We start from the raw sequence: 16,062 nt of genomic DNA on the forward strand, positions 1-16,062 counted from the left end.
TTAACACACAGCTTCTGCATGCTCTGTCCCTCCTCCCACCCAGGTGCAATGCGTTCCTTCCTTCCTGAACCCAACCCCCAGCCCTGCTCCAAGTCTCTCCACATTGCCCTCACTTCTGCAACCTACCCTGGTCTCCCTGGCCCGACACACTGCCCTCAAGTACCAGGAAAGACAGAACGGAGCTCAGAAAACGTACACTGTTATTTCTCCTCTGTCGTGAGTGGAGCTGTCATTCCAGCCAGCTGGAAAAACAAGGAGGCGGCCTTGTGGCCCCTTAGAGACTAACACATTCATTTGGGCAGAAGCTTCCGCGGGCTAGCCCCCACTTCCTCACTAGCACGGCTACCATCGGAAACCACCTGGAAAAGACACCCCAGCCACCTCCTTGGGTCCCACCAGACCCTTATCTCTGGCGTCTCTGAAGCAGAAACATCAGAGCTCCTCGCCCCCACCTCCCGGCTGGGAGGAGACCCTGCCACGTCCCCGCATCCAGGCCCCGGGGCTCGGCGCGATCTCCCTTGGCCGGGGCAGGGGGGTGCAGTGTCCGCGGTGAAATCCTTCCTCTCCCGGGCGCGTTCAGCCTCTTTCCCTCCGTGCCGCAGGGCGGCTGCGCTGTAGCCTGTGCCCACAGCTGTGTGTGAGCGAGGCCCGGGGCGGGGGCGGGCGGCGCCGCTGTCCCTTGACAACGGGCCCCGCGGCCGGCCCCCGGGCGCCCTCCCGCGGGGCAGAGACACCCGGCGGCTGCCCCGCTCCGCCTGCGGGCGCCCCCTTGCCGTGCCCGGGGTCGAAGCGCTGCGGCGGGCGCGCCTCGGTCCCCCGCTGGCCGCACCCCAGGGCCGCGGCGCTGCCGGCCGGGGGCCTCGGGCTGCGGGAAGTAGCCGCTTCTGCCAGGACGCGGCGTATCCGCAAATGGTGCGGACTGCGCCACACAGACACAGGCAAGAAGAAGCTGCCGTGCACAGACCCGCAGAAACCACACAGAAGGCGCAGAGAATAAAGACACAGTGAGTACACACAAGTGAGGGCCAAATTAAAGCCGTTGAACTAGAAAAGGCAATTTAAAAAAAAAAAATCCGGAAGAGGGAGGACTGCAAGCCAACCCCACCTGTATCTTTCTGTTGTAATCCTGCTGGAGATGGGAACAAACCTTCCGGATCTATATGAAAACTTCGGGAGCAGATACAAAAGAACAGGGGATAAGAGTAGCCATTTTACCGGAAGCTCTGGAAGTTTATAACATTCTTACAGCAGCCCGCTGAAAATGCTTCTCTTTTGGATGAGGCCTTCACAATGCTTAGGAACTATGGTAACCGTAAGAAAAATGTTGTGTTTGAACGGCACCAGTTCTGTAGTGGCCTCAGCTACGCTTAGGGGAAGAGCAGATAGACAAGTATGTCACAGAGCTGAGGCAAAAAGCAAGCGTTTGAGTTTGGAAACACTGAAAAGGATATTCTCAGCTACGGTGCTGTGCTTAGGTTTCAGAGGAGCAGCCGTGTTAGTCTGTATTCGCAAAAAGAAAAGGAGGACTTGTGGCACCTTGGAGACTAACCAGTTTATTTGAGCATGAGCTTTTGTGAGCTGCAGCTCACTTCATCGGGAGCTGTAGCTCAGGAAAGCTTATGGTCAAATAAATTGGTTAGTCTCTAAGGTGCCACAAGTCCTCCTTTTCTTTTTGCGAGTACTGTGCTTAGTGTCACTGATAAAGGGCTAAAGGAAAGGTTGTTGAGGAAAGTGGAAACCTGATTTGGGCTTGCAGAAAGGAATAGGCATTCGCAGAGCCTCCCAAGCCGCAAAGACACAACTAGAGATCCCGTCTGGGCCACATACTGGCAAGTTTGTAGAGGCTGTTACACAAAAGAAGACTCATGGGGAGGGCCCAGCCGCTGGTGAGTCAGAGCAAAGCAGGCACACCAACCACTCACACACAAACTCTGTACACACTGTGGTACAACACACCTAGCCTATGGAAAAATATGCCACAAATGTGGAAAATTAAATCACTATTCTATTTGCAGAGCAACACACTTACCCAAAAGGCAAAGCCACAAATCTCTGACTGAACTAGAATGTGAACAATCTCTTTTTGTGTATACAGTGTCACAGAGAAACAAAAATCCTATAGCTCTGTCAGAAATCATATAGCTTACTCACAGAACCTTGGTATCCTACACTGTAGGTAAGGAAGGTACTTATGAAGTTTTAATCTTGATATTGGGGTGGAAGCTAAATGTTTTCCAATTCAGTGTTTGAGAAAGATAGCAGGTCCCATCTAGATAAAGCAGTCTGATGATGTGCTTATAGCATATGGTGATTCCAGAATATACTCTGAAGGGGAAGTCACTTTAACAACAGCAACTGTTAAAGCTAAGGTCAGTCTTCAATTGAAGACTTCACCTTAGTGATGAAGACTTAATCACTAAGACATTTACAACACTACTGATAGGCAGAGAAGCCTGCATACGGGTACACCTAGTATGTATGAATGAGTATGCTGCACACAAAAGCACACAGCACTAAGAAGAATTGCTTGCACAACACCTGGAATTCTCCAGGGGAGGAGGAGAGTTCTGTGGGAAGCATCGCATATATACAGACCCATCAGTCACCCTTGTCATACAGTGCATGGCTGCGGAACTACACCTTTTGCAGTGACAGACTCAGAAATTCACTCAGACAGTTAGAAAAGGAGAGTCCTAGCCAAAGTGAAGTCACCCACTCCATGGGTTAGCAGTTTAATCATAACTGGGACAAAATACGGCAAGATTAGGATTTGTTTGGATCCCAGATGCCTTACTAAGACTATACTGATACAGCATTATTCTATCCCCACACCAGCAGATGTCCTGACTAGCTGGTAAAAAAGCATATTTATTATGCTAGATAAGAAAGATGGATATTGATAAGTCACATTAGATAATGAGTCATTTGATCTTTGCACTTTTACTACACTCTGGGACAGATACAAGTTTCTCTCTCTTTACCTTTTGGAATAAGAGATAAGGTGGTTCAGTAAAGATAATGCCATAATAAATAGACATGAGGAATGACTAAGAGAACATGCCACTGTGTTCTGTTGTGTTCCAGTGGTTTGAGCTGCACCGTTTATCTGCATGCACACCAGCTGCCCTAGGTGTAACTGTATTGAATGGTGGAGCAGTTGGAGCAAATTGGCTGCTCTGTCACTGTGGTATGAGGAGAGTTGCGTCTGTACTTTGAGGGATCAAGTATTCCTCATTTCAGCATTGAGTTTATAGGCTTTGTCAGTAGGGGGTGCCGGGAGTGTGTCTTGCTATGGCGATTGTCAGCCATCTGGTGGTCTGCATGACTAGTCTCCAGTCCTTAGTGAGGAGTCAGTGAAGGCAATGTCTCAGAAGGAATCCTCAGGGCAAGGGTGAAGAGGTAGTAACATTTAGCAAATCTGGGATGGTTAGTGTTTGTGTGTAGGTAGCTGCTGTTGGCTATGTCTGATCTAAACTTGAGTTTTGCCTTAGCAAAGAGTAGATGCTAGACTTTGTCCTACAGTGCTTATGTGCTCTGTTATGTCTGTGGTATCTGTAAGGGCAGTGTGTTGTTGGCATGTTGGAGTATCACTCAGAGGGCAGAGTAAAGGTTGCATTGCACAAATGGTTTGTACCTTAACTTTTTATTTCCTTGTTTTCAGAGGTTTAAGGTTACCCACTGTCCACATTCTGGAAGGGCATTAGGCCCCACTGAGTAAACCTAACTCTGTATTAATGAAGGTTTGGGGCAGTTAATTTCCTTGGTATTTTAAGGGGAAATATTCTTACTACCCCATAGAGTGGTTGCCCTTGCTGAACCCCTGAGGGGAGGTGCAGTTGCCCTGAATTGTGACACCTGCTACTAGAGGGAGCTGTGGAGACTGTTCTGTTGTTTGAATCCATAAAGAAAAATGCACCAAAATTTGAAAATAAACTCTCCCCATCATGCCAGGCCTGGAAAGAAGGGACTCAGCAGGGGAGGAAGAAGATGACAACATGGGTCAGCACATCTCACAGGTTCCAGATAAAACAGAGGGAGCCATGGTTTAGGGATATCACACCAGCAGGAGCACTATTTCTCCGCACTGCAAGAAGTGCGGTAAGAGGGAAAACGTCACCTGGTCTTTCCACAGTGCCCCACAGAACAGCAAAGAATACGCTGAGCAGAAGCCATCAATGACTGCAGATAGGAGCCACGGAACTAGTTAAGTGACTAGGAGGAGTCGGGTCCAGAGGCAGGTTGTCTCCAGATGAAAGGATATGTGAGCTGTACCATTTCACAGAACTGTATATGGTGGAGACTGAACAGATGTCATCACCTGTATTATGTTAATGTAAAGGTTAATGATGTGATATTGACAATGGAGAGAGATACAGGAGTGGCAATGACCATGATCTCTGAGGGCGCTTACAAAAAAAATGTTATCTGAGGTAAGAAACTATTGTGCTTTTACAGAATTGCAATAAAGGCAGAGAGGGGTATTAAGGTGTCTCCCTGTCACTGTAACTTATAAAGGTGTCTGTTCACCATTAGAATTAATTGTAATGGAAGGAAATGGCCTACTAGTAATAGTCAGAGACTGGCTATACAAGATTAAATTGGATTGTGGTACATCATCTGCCAGACAGAGTGGGGGTACTAAAAGACCAGTGTAATTAGTGCAGATACGGGTTTGGTTAAAGACATACACCAGCAAAGCAAAGGCCAGTCCTAAATTTCTGAAGACTACACCTGTTCCATATGCTCCGTTAAGAGCCCATGGAAAAGCAACTGGATGACTTGCAAAAGCAGGGTATAATTTCTCTATGGAGTCCAGTGAAAGAACTGTACTAATTGTGTGTATCCCAAAAGGTGATGGTAGTGTTAAGAATTTGTAGGGATTATAAAGTCACTATAAACCCTGGGCTGGAGATGGATAAATATCTATTTCCTAAACCACAAGATTTATTTGCAAAAGCTGACAGAGGGAATGAAGTCGAGCAAACTAGACTTGCCCCAAGCTTACCAGCAGATGGCAATGTAGCCAGATGCAAAAACATTTCTGTCCACAAAACACACACAAGGGTATTTAGGTATGAAAGATTACCCTATGGGGAGCTAGCACGCCTGTTCTGTTTCAATGAATAACAGATCAGGCACTGCAGGAGGTAAATGGTGGTGTCTGTTATTTAGAAGATCTATTAATAACTGGGAGGACTTCAGAGGAACATTAAAAATATCTAGAGGGGACTTTAAAGAGATTGCAAAAAAATTGTAAAGTTAACAGAGATAAGTGTGCTCTTTTTCAAAATCAGGTTACTTGTTTGAGGCATTGTGTAGATGCAGAAGAGGTTTACCTATTAAAAGAGAATACAAAATCCATTGAGAACGCTCCAGTGCTGTACGCTGTCTCAGAGCTTAGATTGTTTCTGACCATGTTAAATTATTATGGAAGATTCATTCCAAATTTAGCAACATTAATTGCAGAAACTATAAAGTGGGTTTGGATGGAAAAGGAACATAAAACTTTTAAGGTAGTGAAAAAGAAACTAGTTCCAGTTTATTGGTAGATTGTAAAACTGAGCTATCCATAATTAGGGCCCTGAGAAAATTGTGACTGCACAGAAATTGTGGAATTAGCCCAGTACTGCAATTTTTCCTACAGTAGGAAAGTAAAAGTGGGCACCTGTATGTTCTCATGCTTGGGGAAATCTATAGCCTCACCTGAACTTGTGCTTCAACGTAAAACTGCCCATGGATGCCTGCTTCTGTCGCTCCATTGTAGGGGAAATCGCAGCAGTTTGGGGTGATTCAGTGTCTGTTTTTATACAAAGGAATGCAGCAGTGACCTTTTACTGATGGCATTCTGTGTACATCCTGTGAAATTTGCTATTTTACCTGTGACTGCTGTAATTAAAAAACAAACAAAAACAAAAAAAAACCAAGATTTTCTCAGGGCCCTACCCATAACTTAGCCTGTGATGCCTCTCCTGTAGGAATTGGGCCTGTCATTTCACACATTTGTAAAGATGGGAGTGAAAAATCCATAGCATTTGCTGGCAGAACATTATCAAAGGCTGAGAGAAAAGACTCTCAAATTAAAAAAGAAGCTTTAGCATCATTTGGGAGGTTATTAAATTCCATGAATACCTGTTTAGGAAACAATTGACCTTAATCGCTGATTTAGAGGTATAGGGTTGGAAGGGACCGCAAGGGTCATCTAGTCTAACCCCCTGCTAAGATGCAGGATTTGTTGTGTCTAAACCATCCAAGACCGATGTTATCCAGCCTCCTTTTGAAAACCTCCAGTGAAGACTCTTCCACAACCTCCCGAGGCAGTCTGTTCCATTGTCCTACTGTTATTAGTGTTAGGAAGTTTAATCCACTGGTAAAAATACTGGGTCCAAAGGCGTTCCACCATTAGTGGCAGCAAGGCTGAAGCGATGGGATTTGATCTTAGCAGCGTACCCGTATGCCATTTATTATAGACCATCAGAAATACATGCTACTGCAGAAGCACTGTCCTATTTGCCCCTTTACACAGGGAAACAGAGAGGAAAACTCTGCATATCGAGTCTCTTTCCTAGATGACCTTCCTATTTCAGCTAATGATATTGCTCTGGAAATAAGAACCAAAATGGGATCTTTTAAAGTGATGCACTATGCACTATCAGGGTGGCCAAATCACATAACCGAAGAACAACTTAGCCCTTACTATTTCAGGGAACTGGAGTTATCCCTGTAGGATGGTTGTTTACTATGGGGACTAGGGTTGCCTGGTGTCCAGTTTTTGACCAGAATGCCCTGTCGAAAAGGGACCCTGGCGGCTCTCGTCAGCACTGCTGACCAGGCCTTTAAAATTCCAGTTGGCCACCCACAGCAGCTCCTGGGAAGCTGCCAGCATATCCGTCTGGCTCCAAGGCATAGGGGTGGCCACAGGGGCTCTGCATGCTGCCCCCACCCCGAGCGCCGGTTCTGCAGCTCCTGTTGGCCAAGAACCCCAGCCAATGGGAGCTGTGGGGATGGCGCCTGCAGGCAGGGGCAGTGCGCGGAGCTGCCTTGCCGCACCTCCACCTAGGAGCCAGAGGGAGGAGATGCTGCTTCTGAGAGCTGCCTGAGGTGAGTGCCACCCAAAGTCCACATCCCGAACCTCCTCTCGTGCCCCAACTTCTTGCCCCATCCCTGAGCCCCCTCCTGCACCCAAACTCCCTCCCAAACCTCCCCTTCCCAAACCCCTACCCCAGCCTGGAGCGCCGTCCTGCACCCCAAACCTCTCATTTCTGTGGAGCCCACACCACCAGCCCAGAGCCTGTACCCCCTCCCACACCCTGCCCCAATCTGGAGCCCCCTTCCACACTCCAAACCCCTCTGCCCCGCCCAGAGCCTCCTCCTGCACCCCAAACCCATCATCTCCAGCCCCACCCCAGAGCCCGCACCCCCAGCTAGAGCCCCCACCCCCTCTCACACCCCAACCCCCTACCCTAGCACGGTAAAAATGAGTGAGTGAGCGAGGGTGGGGGAGAGCAAGCGACAGAAGGAGGGGGAAATGGAGTGCAGGGTGGGACCGCAGAGAAGGGGCAGGGGTAGGGCCTCAGAGAAGGGATGGGGTAAGGACGTTTGGTATTGTGTGATTAGAAAGTTGGCAACCCTAGTCCTGTGTAAGGCAGTAATGACATTTTCATGAGAAGCAGGGAATGAAGAGGGAAAGATGTCTGAAGCCTGGGTCCAGCAGAATGAGCCTTACCTGGATTTTAGCTTTTTGTCCATATTGTGTTACAGCCTATACTGGTTTCCTGACAGCCCCTCCCCCAGGTTTTTCTGTCTAGGGTAGAGAGTATTGGTACAAAATTACAAGGGGCGGATGAAGTGGGAAGAAGGTGTGGTAAAGCAGATATTGGGATCAGTGACACATCTGGTAGAGGTAAAAGGGGGCGTGGGGGAAATGAAGAGGCATTCATTGTTACCAGATAAAGGCTCAGTACAATTATAGGGTGTGGCTCCTGAAGTTGATTTAAGCAGGGTCTGAATGAGCTCTTCACTGACATCTAGTGATTAGCTGGGGGGAAAGACTTCAGGAACCAGCCTTGTTTGCATAGGCATGCCTATTGTGCCAAGATGTGCAGCGTGAGTGATGGAGCAGCTTTGCCCAAATGACCACTTTTGGCTGGTGTAGGACTGCAGGTTACTTTGGTGTTGGGTGCAGGGGTGAGGAAAGGTTGTTGTCCTCGTTGTATGAGTGGGGGCAGCAGGACTGTGCTTGGCCTGCCCTGATTGAGCGCGGTCACCCTCAACTTTACTGCACTCACTAAGCAGGGGTGGGGTGCCAAAGGCTAGCGGAGAGGTGATTTGGGGGTGACTGACTGAGGTGGTATAATAGGTATAGGCTTTGCCCAGAGAGTCCCAGACATTGTTCTGACCCTTTTGCTCTCTACAGTTTAATAACTAAGTGGATTATACTCATTTGGGAGTCTCTTGTTTTGTTACAGATCACTAGCTCTGAAGTGGCTGATGCCCAGGTGCGTGTGACCTGCTGTGGGGCAGTATCTCCCGTACAAGAGACTGACCAGTCTGCTTTAGGAGCAAGGCTGCTCTTCTAACGGCTGAAATTACTGAGAGCTGTGTTAAGGGGCGGGACGTCAAGGCATCGCAGAGGTGGCAGTAGAGCGGCACAGTGGTGGCGTGAACAACGAGGCGGCCAGCGGCCGAGGGACTGGCAGCGACGTGGCCAGCGGCAGGGTGAACGATGAAGCAGTGGCGGCAGCAGGCAGCAAGGCAGAGTGAAGGGTGGAGCAAGCCGCTGAGGCACTGTTCAGCCCCTCCCCCATACCCACTGTGGTGGGAGGTGAACTCACCCGAACGCACCTCTGAATTCTTCATCTTTGCTGACCAAGCACAACAACTGTGAGTGCAATGTGGTGGAGGGAGAGGGGAGTGGCATGTTAATGGAACACTTTGTCGGACTTTCACACTGCAAGGTGAGAACCTGAGGCAAAGAACACTGCCCAGTGTATTGTGGGGTGGGGGTTTTGCTCATGGTCACATGCTTGTGGTGGTTCCCCAAATTAATGCTGGCTTCCTTTCTCCTTTTTATTGAAAGTTTTCTTTTCTACATTCAGACTCAGTACTTGCCAGAGGGGAAGTATTGACCCTTAGAGGTGCCCAAGGGCGGTGTAATTTTTCCCAGATTACCGGTGGGGACTCAGGCCAGTTCTGTATTCTGTTGTTAAGAGGGATCCCTAGATATTGAACCCAACCTCACCTGGCAGAAGGGTTACATTAGTAAAAACAGTTACTTCTACTCTAAAGAGCTAATAGAGAGGATAGAGGCAGATCTGTCAGAAAGGTGTTTGAGAACTGCCAGCGTGTTAAATGCAGGATGGGAGTGATTGGGGTTTTATTGTCAGGATTATTTTCTCTTTGTTATAGACAGTCCTGAGATACAACATCCTCATGCCCAAAAAGATATCTGGGTTCAATCTCTCTCTGCAGACAGTGAATGCTTCCTGCACAGCAGCCTTGGAGCACAGTTTGATCTGCTCCTTTCAGCCAGGTCACTTCCCACCATTGCCCCAGCTCCCTGGGTGATAAGAACCAGCCAACTGGGAAACGGGGGAGGAGAGGGTTTAAAACAGGACTATCGATTATAAATATTGTTACAAATCTGGAGCACCCAAGGACTTCCCTGTTGTCATTCTGATGAACTGCATGGCCCCTGAGGGCTGCACTGTGTCTGTGTGCATAGGACTTGGCTTCTCCTGCCCCAAAAATCTGGGCCTCAATGACTGGAGCAAAAGGAGATTCTCCACTAGATGTTAGCAGTATAGAGTCTATGGTACACAACTAAGCATTTCTGATTCTATCCAGCAATGCCCTAGAGTGCACATATACACAAAATAGTTGAGTACAGTGTTAGTGCTGTTTTATAATGGGGATGATTCCTCCCTGGGCTCAATCGTTAAGTAGTCCTAGCCTTGGTATGGGGCCATATCCCCAGGGCTTCCTCCCTGGAGACACTATCTTCCTACAGCTGGGCTCAGTCCTTTCTCAGTCCCAGCAGCCAGCCGGGAGCTCCTTCATTGCTCCCCCAGTCCCTGCTAGCAAATTGTCTTTGGCTCAGTCCTAGCAGCCAGGCAGGAGCCTCTTACTCCCCCGGTCCCTGCCCCTGCTTAGCTGCCTGTGCTCCTGCCGCTTTTCCAGCCAGGCACACAGTCCTTTCTTCTCCAGCTCCAAACAGCAACTAACTGATGATCTGTTCTGCAGCTCCTTTTATATGGCCCTCCTGGCCCCTGATTGGCCATTCCAGCAGCCCCTCTGATTGGTTGCTTCCTCTCAACCACTCTAGGCCTCTTGGAGGATCTCTTTATAGCTCCTTTCCTGGGATGGGTGTGGCAAACCCTGAGGCCTCCAGCCGGGGCCTTTGGGCCTACTCCACCCCATCACAAGCCCCCAGATAACAAAGTCCAATAATTTTGGATCGTGTCCCTGTACTATGGTCCTAGTCAAACACTTAGAACATTAGTTCCCTCACCCTGCATGGAACTTAGGGTGTTTCCATAAAGCACAGTTTCTGTCTCTAGGTATTTATAGAGCACCAGCACCATAGAAACCAGGCACTGTATTAATAGGCCTCCTCTCATGCCCGGTCCTTCCAGGGGGCCCTTCGCTACCCTCTCTCTCCTCCATGTCATTAAGTAGCCACAGTGCAACAGGTAAATCAGAAAGGTCTTCACAGGCTATTCGTGCTCTGGAGCAGAACGTTTCCTCCTCATTCATGATGTAGACTGATCCAGTCTCCCTGGTTTCAGTAATGCCGGATATGCAATAGCTCCAGCATGGCCACTGTTGATGGCAAGATGCTGTAAGGCTTCATTTCTCTCAGATCATCCCTGCGGAAGGTAAACGATGGAAGCGACATGAATAAACCACCCCAGGGGCAGAGGGGGTTACAGGCTGTTATACCCTGGGCTGGATAAAAGGAGAGGACCGGGTCAGCCAACCAGTGTTCTGAGCATTGTGGGCATTCACTGGAGCCCACTTGGCTCAGGACACATTACCATCCCCTTCATTACATACAACCAGTAACCCACTTAATGAAACAAACATTATACTCAAGTTGTGTGTAGATTTCCTGTCAAACTGCTGCAGACTAGCTTAGGCCACACACATACAACCTAGAGACCGATTTTACAGGTATCTAGGTATTTAAATACCTTTGAAAATTTGCCCCCAGTGATTATTTTGCAGTTCCCATTTTGACCACTAGATGCCATTGTTCTTTCACAGGAATAGAACTGCCACTACTCCCAGTAGCTAAGGAAGTGGTGGGTCATAATATCATCACATGGGCATTTCTGCAGGATCTGGGACGCCTCTTATGTTTAATGCTTGTTAATAATGGATCCTCTTTCCCATTTCTTTGTTTAAAGCTTCAGGATGATTGTGTGATGATGCAGATGGAAACCAAGAACAACTGTGTCCCCTTTTACATGGAGAACATAAATTCAAAGAGAGATTTTCCCCCTGGTGTTATATATGTCTACAAGCTTTAAACAGATGCCTCTTGAAAATTTTTAGTCTCAGGGCCAAAAATCTTAACAAGACAACTGTAAAGAAACTGATTGGATGAACAGGGACTCTCTGGGGTGATGGTGCCATGCAAGGTGGGAGCCCCGTGTATTTGGAATCCACCTCAGTAGGTCTTTGGTAGAGAGAAATTGATATTAAAAGAAAACATATAATGCCCTCCTCTGTCCTCCCATTCCCAGGTCTCACAAAAGAATATCAGTTTCTCTTTCTCAGCTGAGCAAGAACTTTCTTTGTCAAACATCAAACCAGCTTCAGTGCTGATATGTAATTACTATAAAAGAGGTAGGAGGCCTGGCTGAGATCCTTGTCTATTTCCACTAAACTGGGTGATGTTTATTTGCCCTTTCCTGCTGGTACCTTACCACAATTGACAAAAGGCCACAACCAGTCTGTGTGTTGGATGTTAGCCCCATGCCCCTCCCAGATGCGACCAGTAGACTCATTGGAACTCACCAGACACTGCCTGGTTTTTGTAGCTCTGCCTTGGGAATGGATCAGTCCAAAATGGGGAGATTTCAAGAGAGGTTCAGAAAGTCACTAAATATTTGATGAAAATGTCAGATTCTGCCCAAGAGTTTATAGATCAGCTGTGAAGACAGGTCATTCTGAAACAAGGGAGGCTGTGAAGCAGGGGGAACTCTTGGTGCCAACTGGTGGAAGACACAGGGATGCATAAATGTTACAGGGATCCCTCTGGGTCTGGTATTTACATACTACTTTGTCAGAGTCTGATGCAAGGTCTCTACTGAAATCTTGTCACACTGGCCATCATAATCATTGCAAAATATACGTATGGTTAATATGTAAAGAGGTATGCATATATAATGAAAATTATGTTTTAAGTTCTGTGAGTTGAATGCACCCACCAGCAGTGGATAAACAAGTTTATTTCAGCCAGAAAATGTTTATCTATTGGTCTGTCTACAATTCAATTGGATATTGTATACTTCAGAATGAACACCTATTTACAGTCTGAGCAAAATGCTAATCAAGTGATTGCAAAGTCTCCAGTGAAGACAATGGATTTCTTTTTTACTACAGCTGTAGGGACAGAAACAAACTCTGCACTTTTCCACTGAGGAGGCAAGAGGTCAGCATACTTGTATTATGAATGGAAGATCACAGCCTAGCTTGGCTGTAATACGCTGGAAGGATTTTGGGTGAGTTTTTGCTCTGTCTGAGATGACAAGTAAAGTATAGGCTCTAGAATGCATGTTACGATTTTATTTTATATGTAACACTTTGTTTCCAAAATGTCTGCTTATTATCACTTGACTCTCTGCTCTTTGTTTAAAAAACAAAACAAAAAACTTTCTCTATAGACAAATCTAAGTGCTGTGTGTAAAGCAGAGCTGTGCTGTACTGCTCTTTGGGAATGGCAGATCTGGAGAAGCTGAGAGTGTCCAGTGGATCAGGGGCTTCGCACTGCAGGTGGATGCTTGGAGGGCTCAGGGGTTGGAGCGTATCTATCATTAACCAGTACAGAGAGTGGGGCTTGGAAGGTAGCGCTTGTCTTGCCCCAGGCTGGTGGTGGTGGAGAACCGCCCCACAGCAGGTACAGACAAGGCTTCCTCATGCTCAGGGTGAGTGGTAGCTAGGTCCCTTTTATCCATGGATACCCCTGGGAAGCATTACACAGGCTTCAACTTCTCAAAGGTTTTTGTGAGTTGGGAATACTCTGTAATGGGGGCAGGGGACATTCATATGGCAGTTACAGCAGGGGTTTGATAGAATGTGACATTTGGGTTTTTTCTTTTCCAAGCAAACACGTCTTGCTGAGTGCAGCACAGCCTGTGGTCAGACATCTCACCCGGAAAGCAGCTGCAAGTCTGCAGCGATTAGAGTAACATGTGAGTGATACTTTACATAGAGAGCGATAAGAATAGGGAGAGGGGAAGGTGGGGGGAGGAGAGAGTGGGTGGCATGCGGAGATGTAATTAAAAGAAAGGAAGAGTTGTTCCAAATCCAGAATGCTCTGAGGTATTTGAAAATGAGCCCATGTCACTGGAAAAATATACAAGATTTTGCAGATGTTGGGCTTGGAAGTGAATCCCTTTTTACAGTGAAAGTAAACCTATTCCTGAGGAGAAAATGGGCCCATCAGGAGGGATTTTCAAAAGCAACTAAATGACTTAGGAGCACACGTGCTACTGAAAGTCTGTGGGCCATGTACTCTTGAGGCACTTTTGAAAGTCCCGCACATCAGCTGAAAGCAACTCTGGAATCGGAACTCTTGCATATTCAGGATTTGAAACGTCTCACAGTGCTGATGCTGTAACAGCCACTTCAGGGAACTTCATGGAAAAGTGAAACGTGGGGCATGAAATTGCCTCAAACACGGTGAAAATCTCTGTGCTGACTTCTACAGCTGCAGTTTCATGCAGCTGCAGTGATTTGTAGAGCAGGAGATGAAAGGAAGTGGGATTAAGTGTGGATTTTTCCCTCCTGGCACAACCAGAATTCCCATTAAAGCCCATGGGGCAGATTCTGATTTCTCTTGCTCCAGCATAAATCAAGAGTAACTCCCATGAAGTCCACTGAGTTACAGCAATGAAGGAGAGAACATGGGTGGGGATGTAGGATTGCTCTGCATGGGCCCAACAGACTGTTTCATGTAATTAATAGAACCCCCCTTTCAGGACTGGCCTGTTTAGCTGTACAGAATGACATCATTTTCTGGGGAGAAAATTGGGCTTTTTTTTTTTTTGGTGCAGACTCCCCCTTTTCATTGTGGTGACAGAGTGCTGAGGCTGAACAGCACCCTCATGGCTTTAGCCTCCATTAGTTCCCCTGGGGACAGCTGCTAGGGCAATTAGCTAATCAGAAGGGGAGGCAAGGAACACATTAGCCCTCAGCTGGCTAACCTGATAGAAGCCAGGAAGGAAGTGCTACAAGGGAAGGAGGACTTGGCTAGCTGAGTCCAGGCTGAAAGTTCCCAAGAGAGGGAAATCTCTTTTCCTCCTAGGATCCTGGTAAAGATGGAGTTAAACATGTAGGATTAAAAACTGTGATGTTGCTCTGTACTGGTGTTGGTGGAAGGGTTTGGAATAAAATACAGACTGAACACTAAAAGAAAGTGGGTCTGAGCAGTTTCTGGAGCATCAGAGGATGGACAGAGCATCACCCTGTTATAATCACTCATGGTTTTTACTCTGTTTTTTCTCTTCTTCACAGGACAAGCGTGGAATGTGAACTGAGGAAAGAAGCCAGACAGCTTATTTCCCTCTGACTATAGACTGTTAGTAAATGTTACACTTACAGTCTGACAGACCGCACACTGTGACTGTGCAGTAGGTGACTTGGCTAGATTCAGCTCTAGTGTGTAGGTCCCCTCCATGAACTCCCCCCAGATCTAGAAGACCACACACTACCCTGGTTCCACGGTCAGACTGAGAACAGTAATTGGTCAAAGCATGTAACATTTCCCATAATAAACTTCTCATATTCCACATACCTGGGTCCTGGTTATCTTGTTCTCGCCACACACTTTAGTGGCATGAAACTGAAGAACATTTTTTTGCTAGTAAACTCAATGGCATTTCTCTTTTGTAGTGCAATAATAACTTATAAATACCCCTGCTGACCAATTCCAAAATTTCAGGGAATGTTCTAGACATCAGTGGGCAGAACCCTGCAGATTTTGAAGAAACATGGACAACTGGAAAAGCCTGATTTTCCACTGGTACATGTGTGATTTAAAGTCAGGCATACAGGATGCCCATTTGGTGCTGCGGGCAGAGAAATCTCTGGTGCCCCCTGCTGCTGCATACACAAATCACAGGCAGCTGTTTAATATGCTGCTGTCTCTCCCTTAGGTGGATTGCTGGGCCTATGTAAGCAATGATGTGTGCAATTTCTATTAGAGCTAGAGGCAATCCCAAAAAGAAAGTAACAAAAGGGCAATTGAGTTATGCATGACTCTTGGATGAATCGTCAGGAATATTGTGGGCAAGACAAAGTACCTGCTTCACAGCTCTGCCAATGCCCCTCAGTCCTGCCCTGCAACCCCCTGCTATTCCAGTCCTGGGCTCCCTACACAGCTCTGCCAGTGCCCCTCAGTCCTGCCTACAGCCTCCCTGCTAGTCCAGTCCTAGTCATCTCTTAAGAGCACTATTCACTAAGTCTTCCACAAATTTCCATACTACATATAACCTGATCACTGTGGAATTAAAAAACCCCACACACCCCTCCTTTTGTAAGTAAGGGAAGGGTAAGTAAGAAGGGGACTGTGCCATTTAAAGGACAGAGCATCCCTCTGCCTTATCCACCTCACAGCACCTTCCCAATTACTCAGTCCATTACAGGAAAAACAAAAGGGAAAGTTGGCACCATTCCATTTGGCCTCATTCCATTTGGCCTCATTCAGTGCTGAATCAGTCACTCCTCCCCCCCACCCCCCTTCCCTTGATCCTTGTCCCTAGGTTGTACCAGCTTTAGGTCAGTACTCAGTTCAGAGAATACCACAATTACCCTAATGCAGGACAGGACCCACACAAT

At 47.3% G+C, this 16,062-nt stretch overlaps 1 protein-coding gene and 1 long non-coding RNA gene across 4 annotated transcripts in view; one reads left to right on the forward strand and one right to left on the reverse strand.

Moving 5' to 3' along the window:
* Positions 1-1,029, reverse strand: part of LOC140898889 (tapasin-related protein-like) — a 40,831-nt gene extending 39,802 nt beyond the window's left edge. The window contains exon 1 of one of the 2 annotated variants that reach the window (XM_073313426.1): positions 197-1,028. In XM_073313426.1, coding sequence (XP_073169527.1) covers positions 197-294 — 98 coding nt within the window. In that variant the 5' untranslated portion in view covers positions 295-1,028. Of the gene's footprint in view, positions 1-196 lie in introns of both variants that reach the window. The other variant, XM_073313417.1, reaches the window with a different exon arrangement.
* Positions 594-15,016, forward strand: LOC140898957 (uncharacterized). 2 transcript variants are annotated; one of them, XR_012155156.1, is made up of 5 exons: positions 594-1,004; positions 8,466-8,880; positions 12,607-12,725; positions 13,328-13,415; positions 14,740-15,016. It is a non-coding gene; the product is annotated as an uncharacterized lncRNA (long non-coding RNA). The 2 variants fall into 2 exon arrangements; XR_012155158.1 differs by lacking the exon at positions 594-1,004 and adding an exon at positions 4,412-4,430.
* The last annotated feature ends 1,046 nt before the right edge of the window (positions 15,017-16,062 follow it).

This window comes from Lepidochelys kempii, chromosome 1 (assembly GCF_965140265.1).
Source record: "Lepidochelys kempii isolate rLepKem1 chromosome 1, rLepKem1.hap2, whole genome shotgun sequence".
In the NCBI taxonomy this organism is placed as follows: Eukaryota; Metazoa; Chordata; order Testudines; family Cheloniidae; genus Lepidochelys; species Lepidochelys kempii.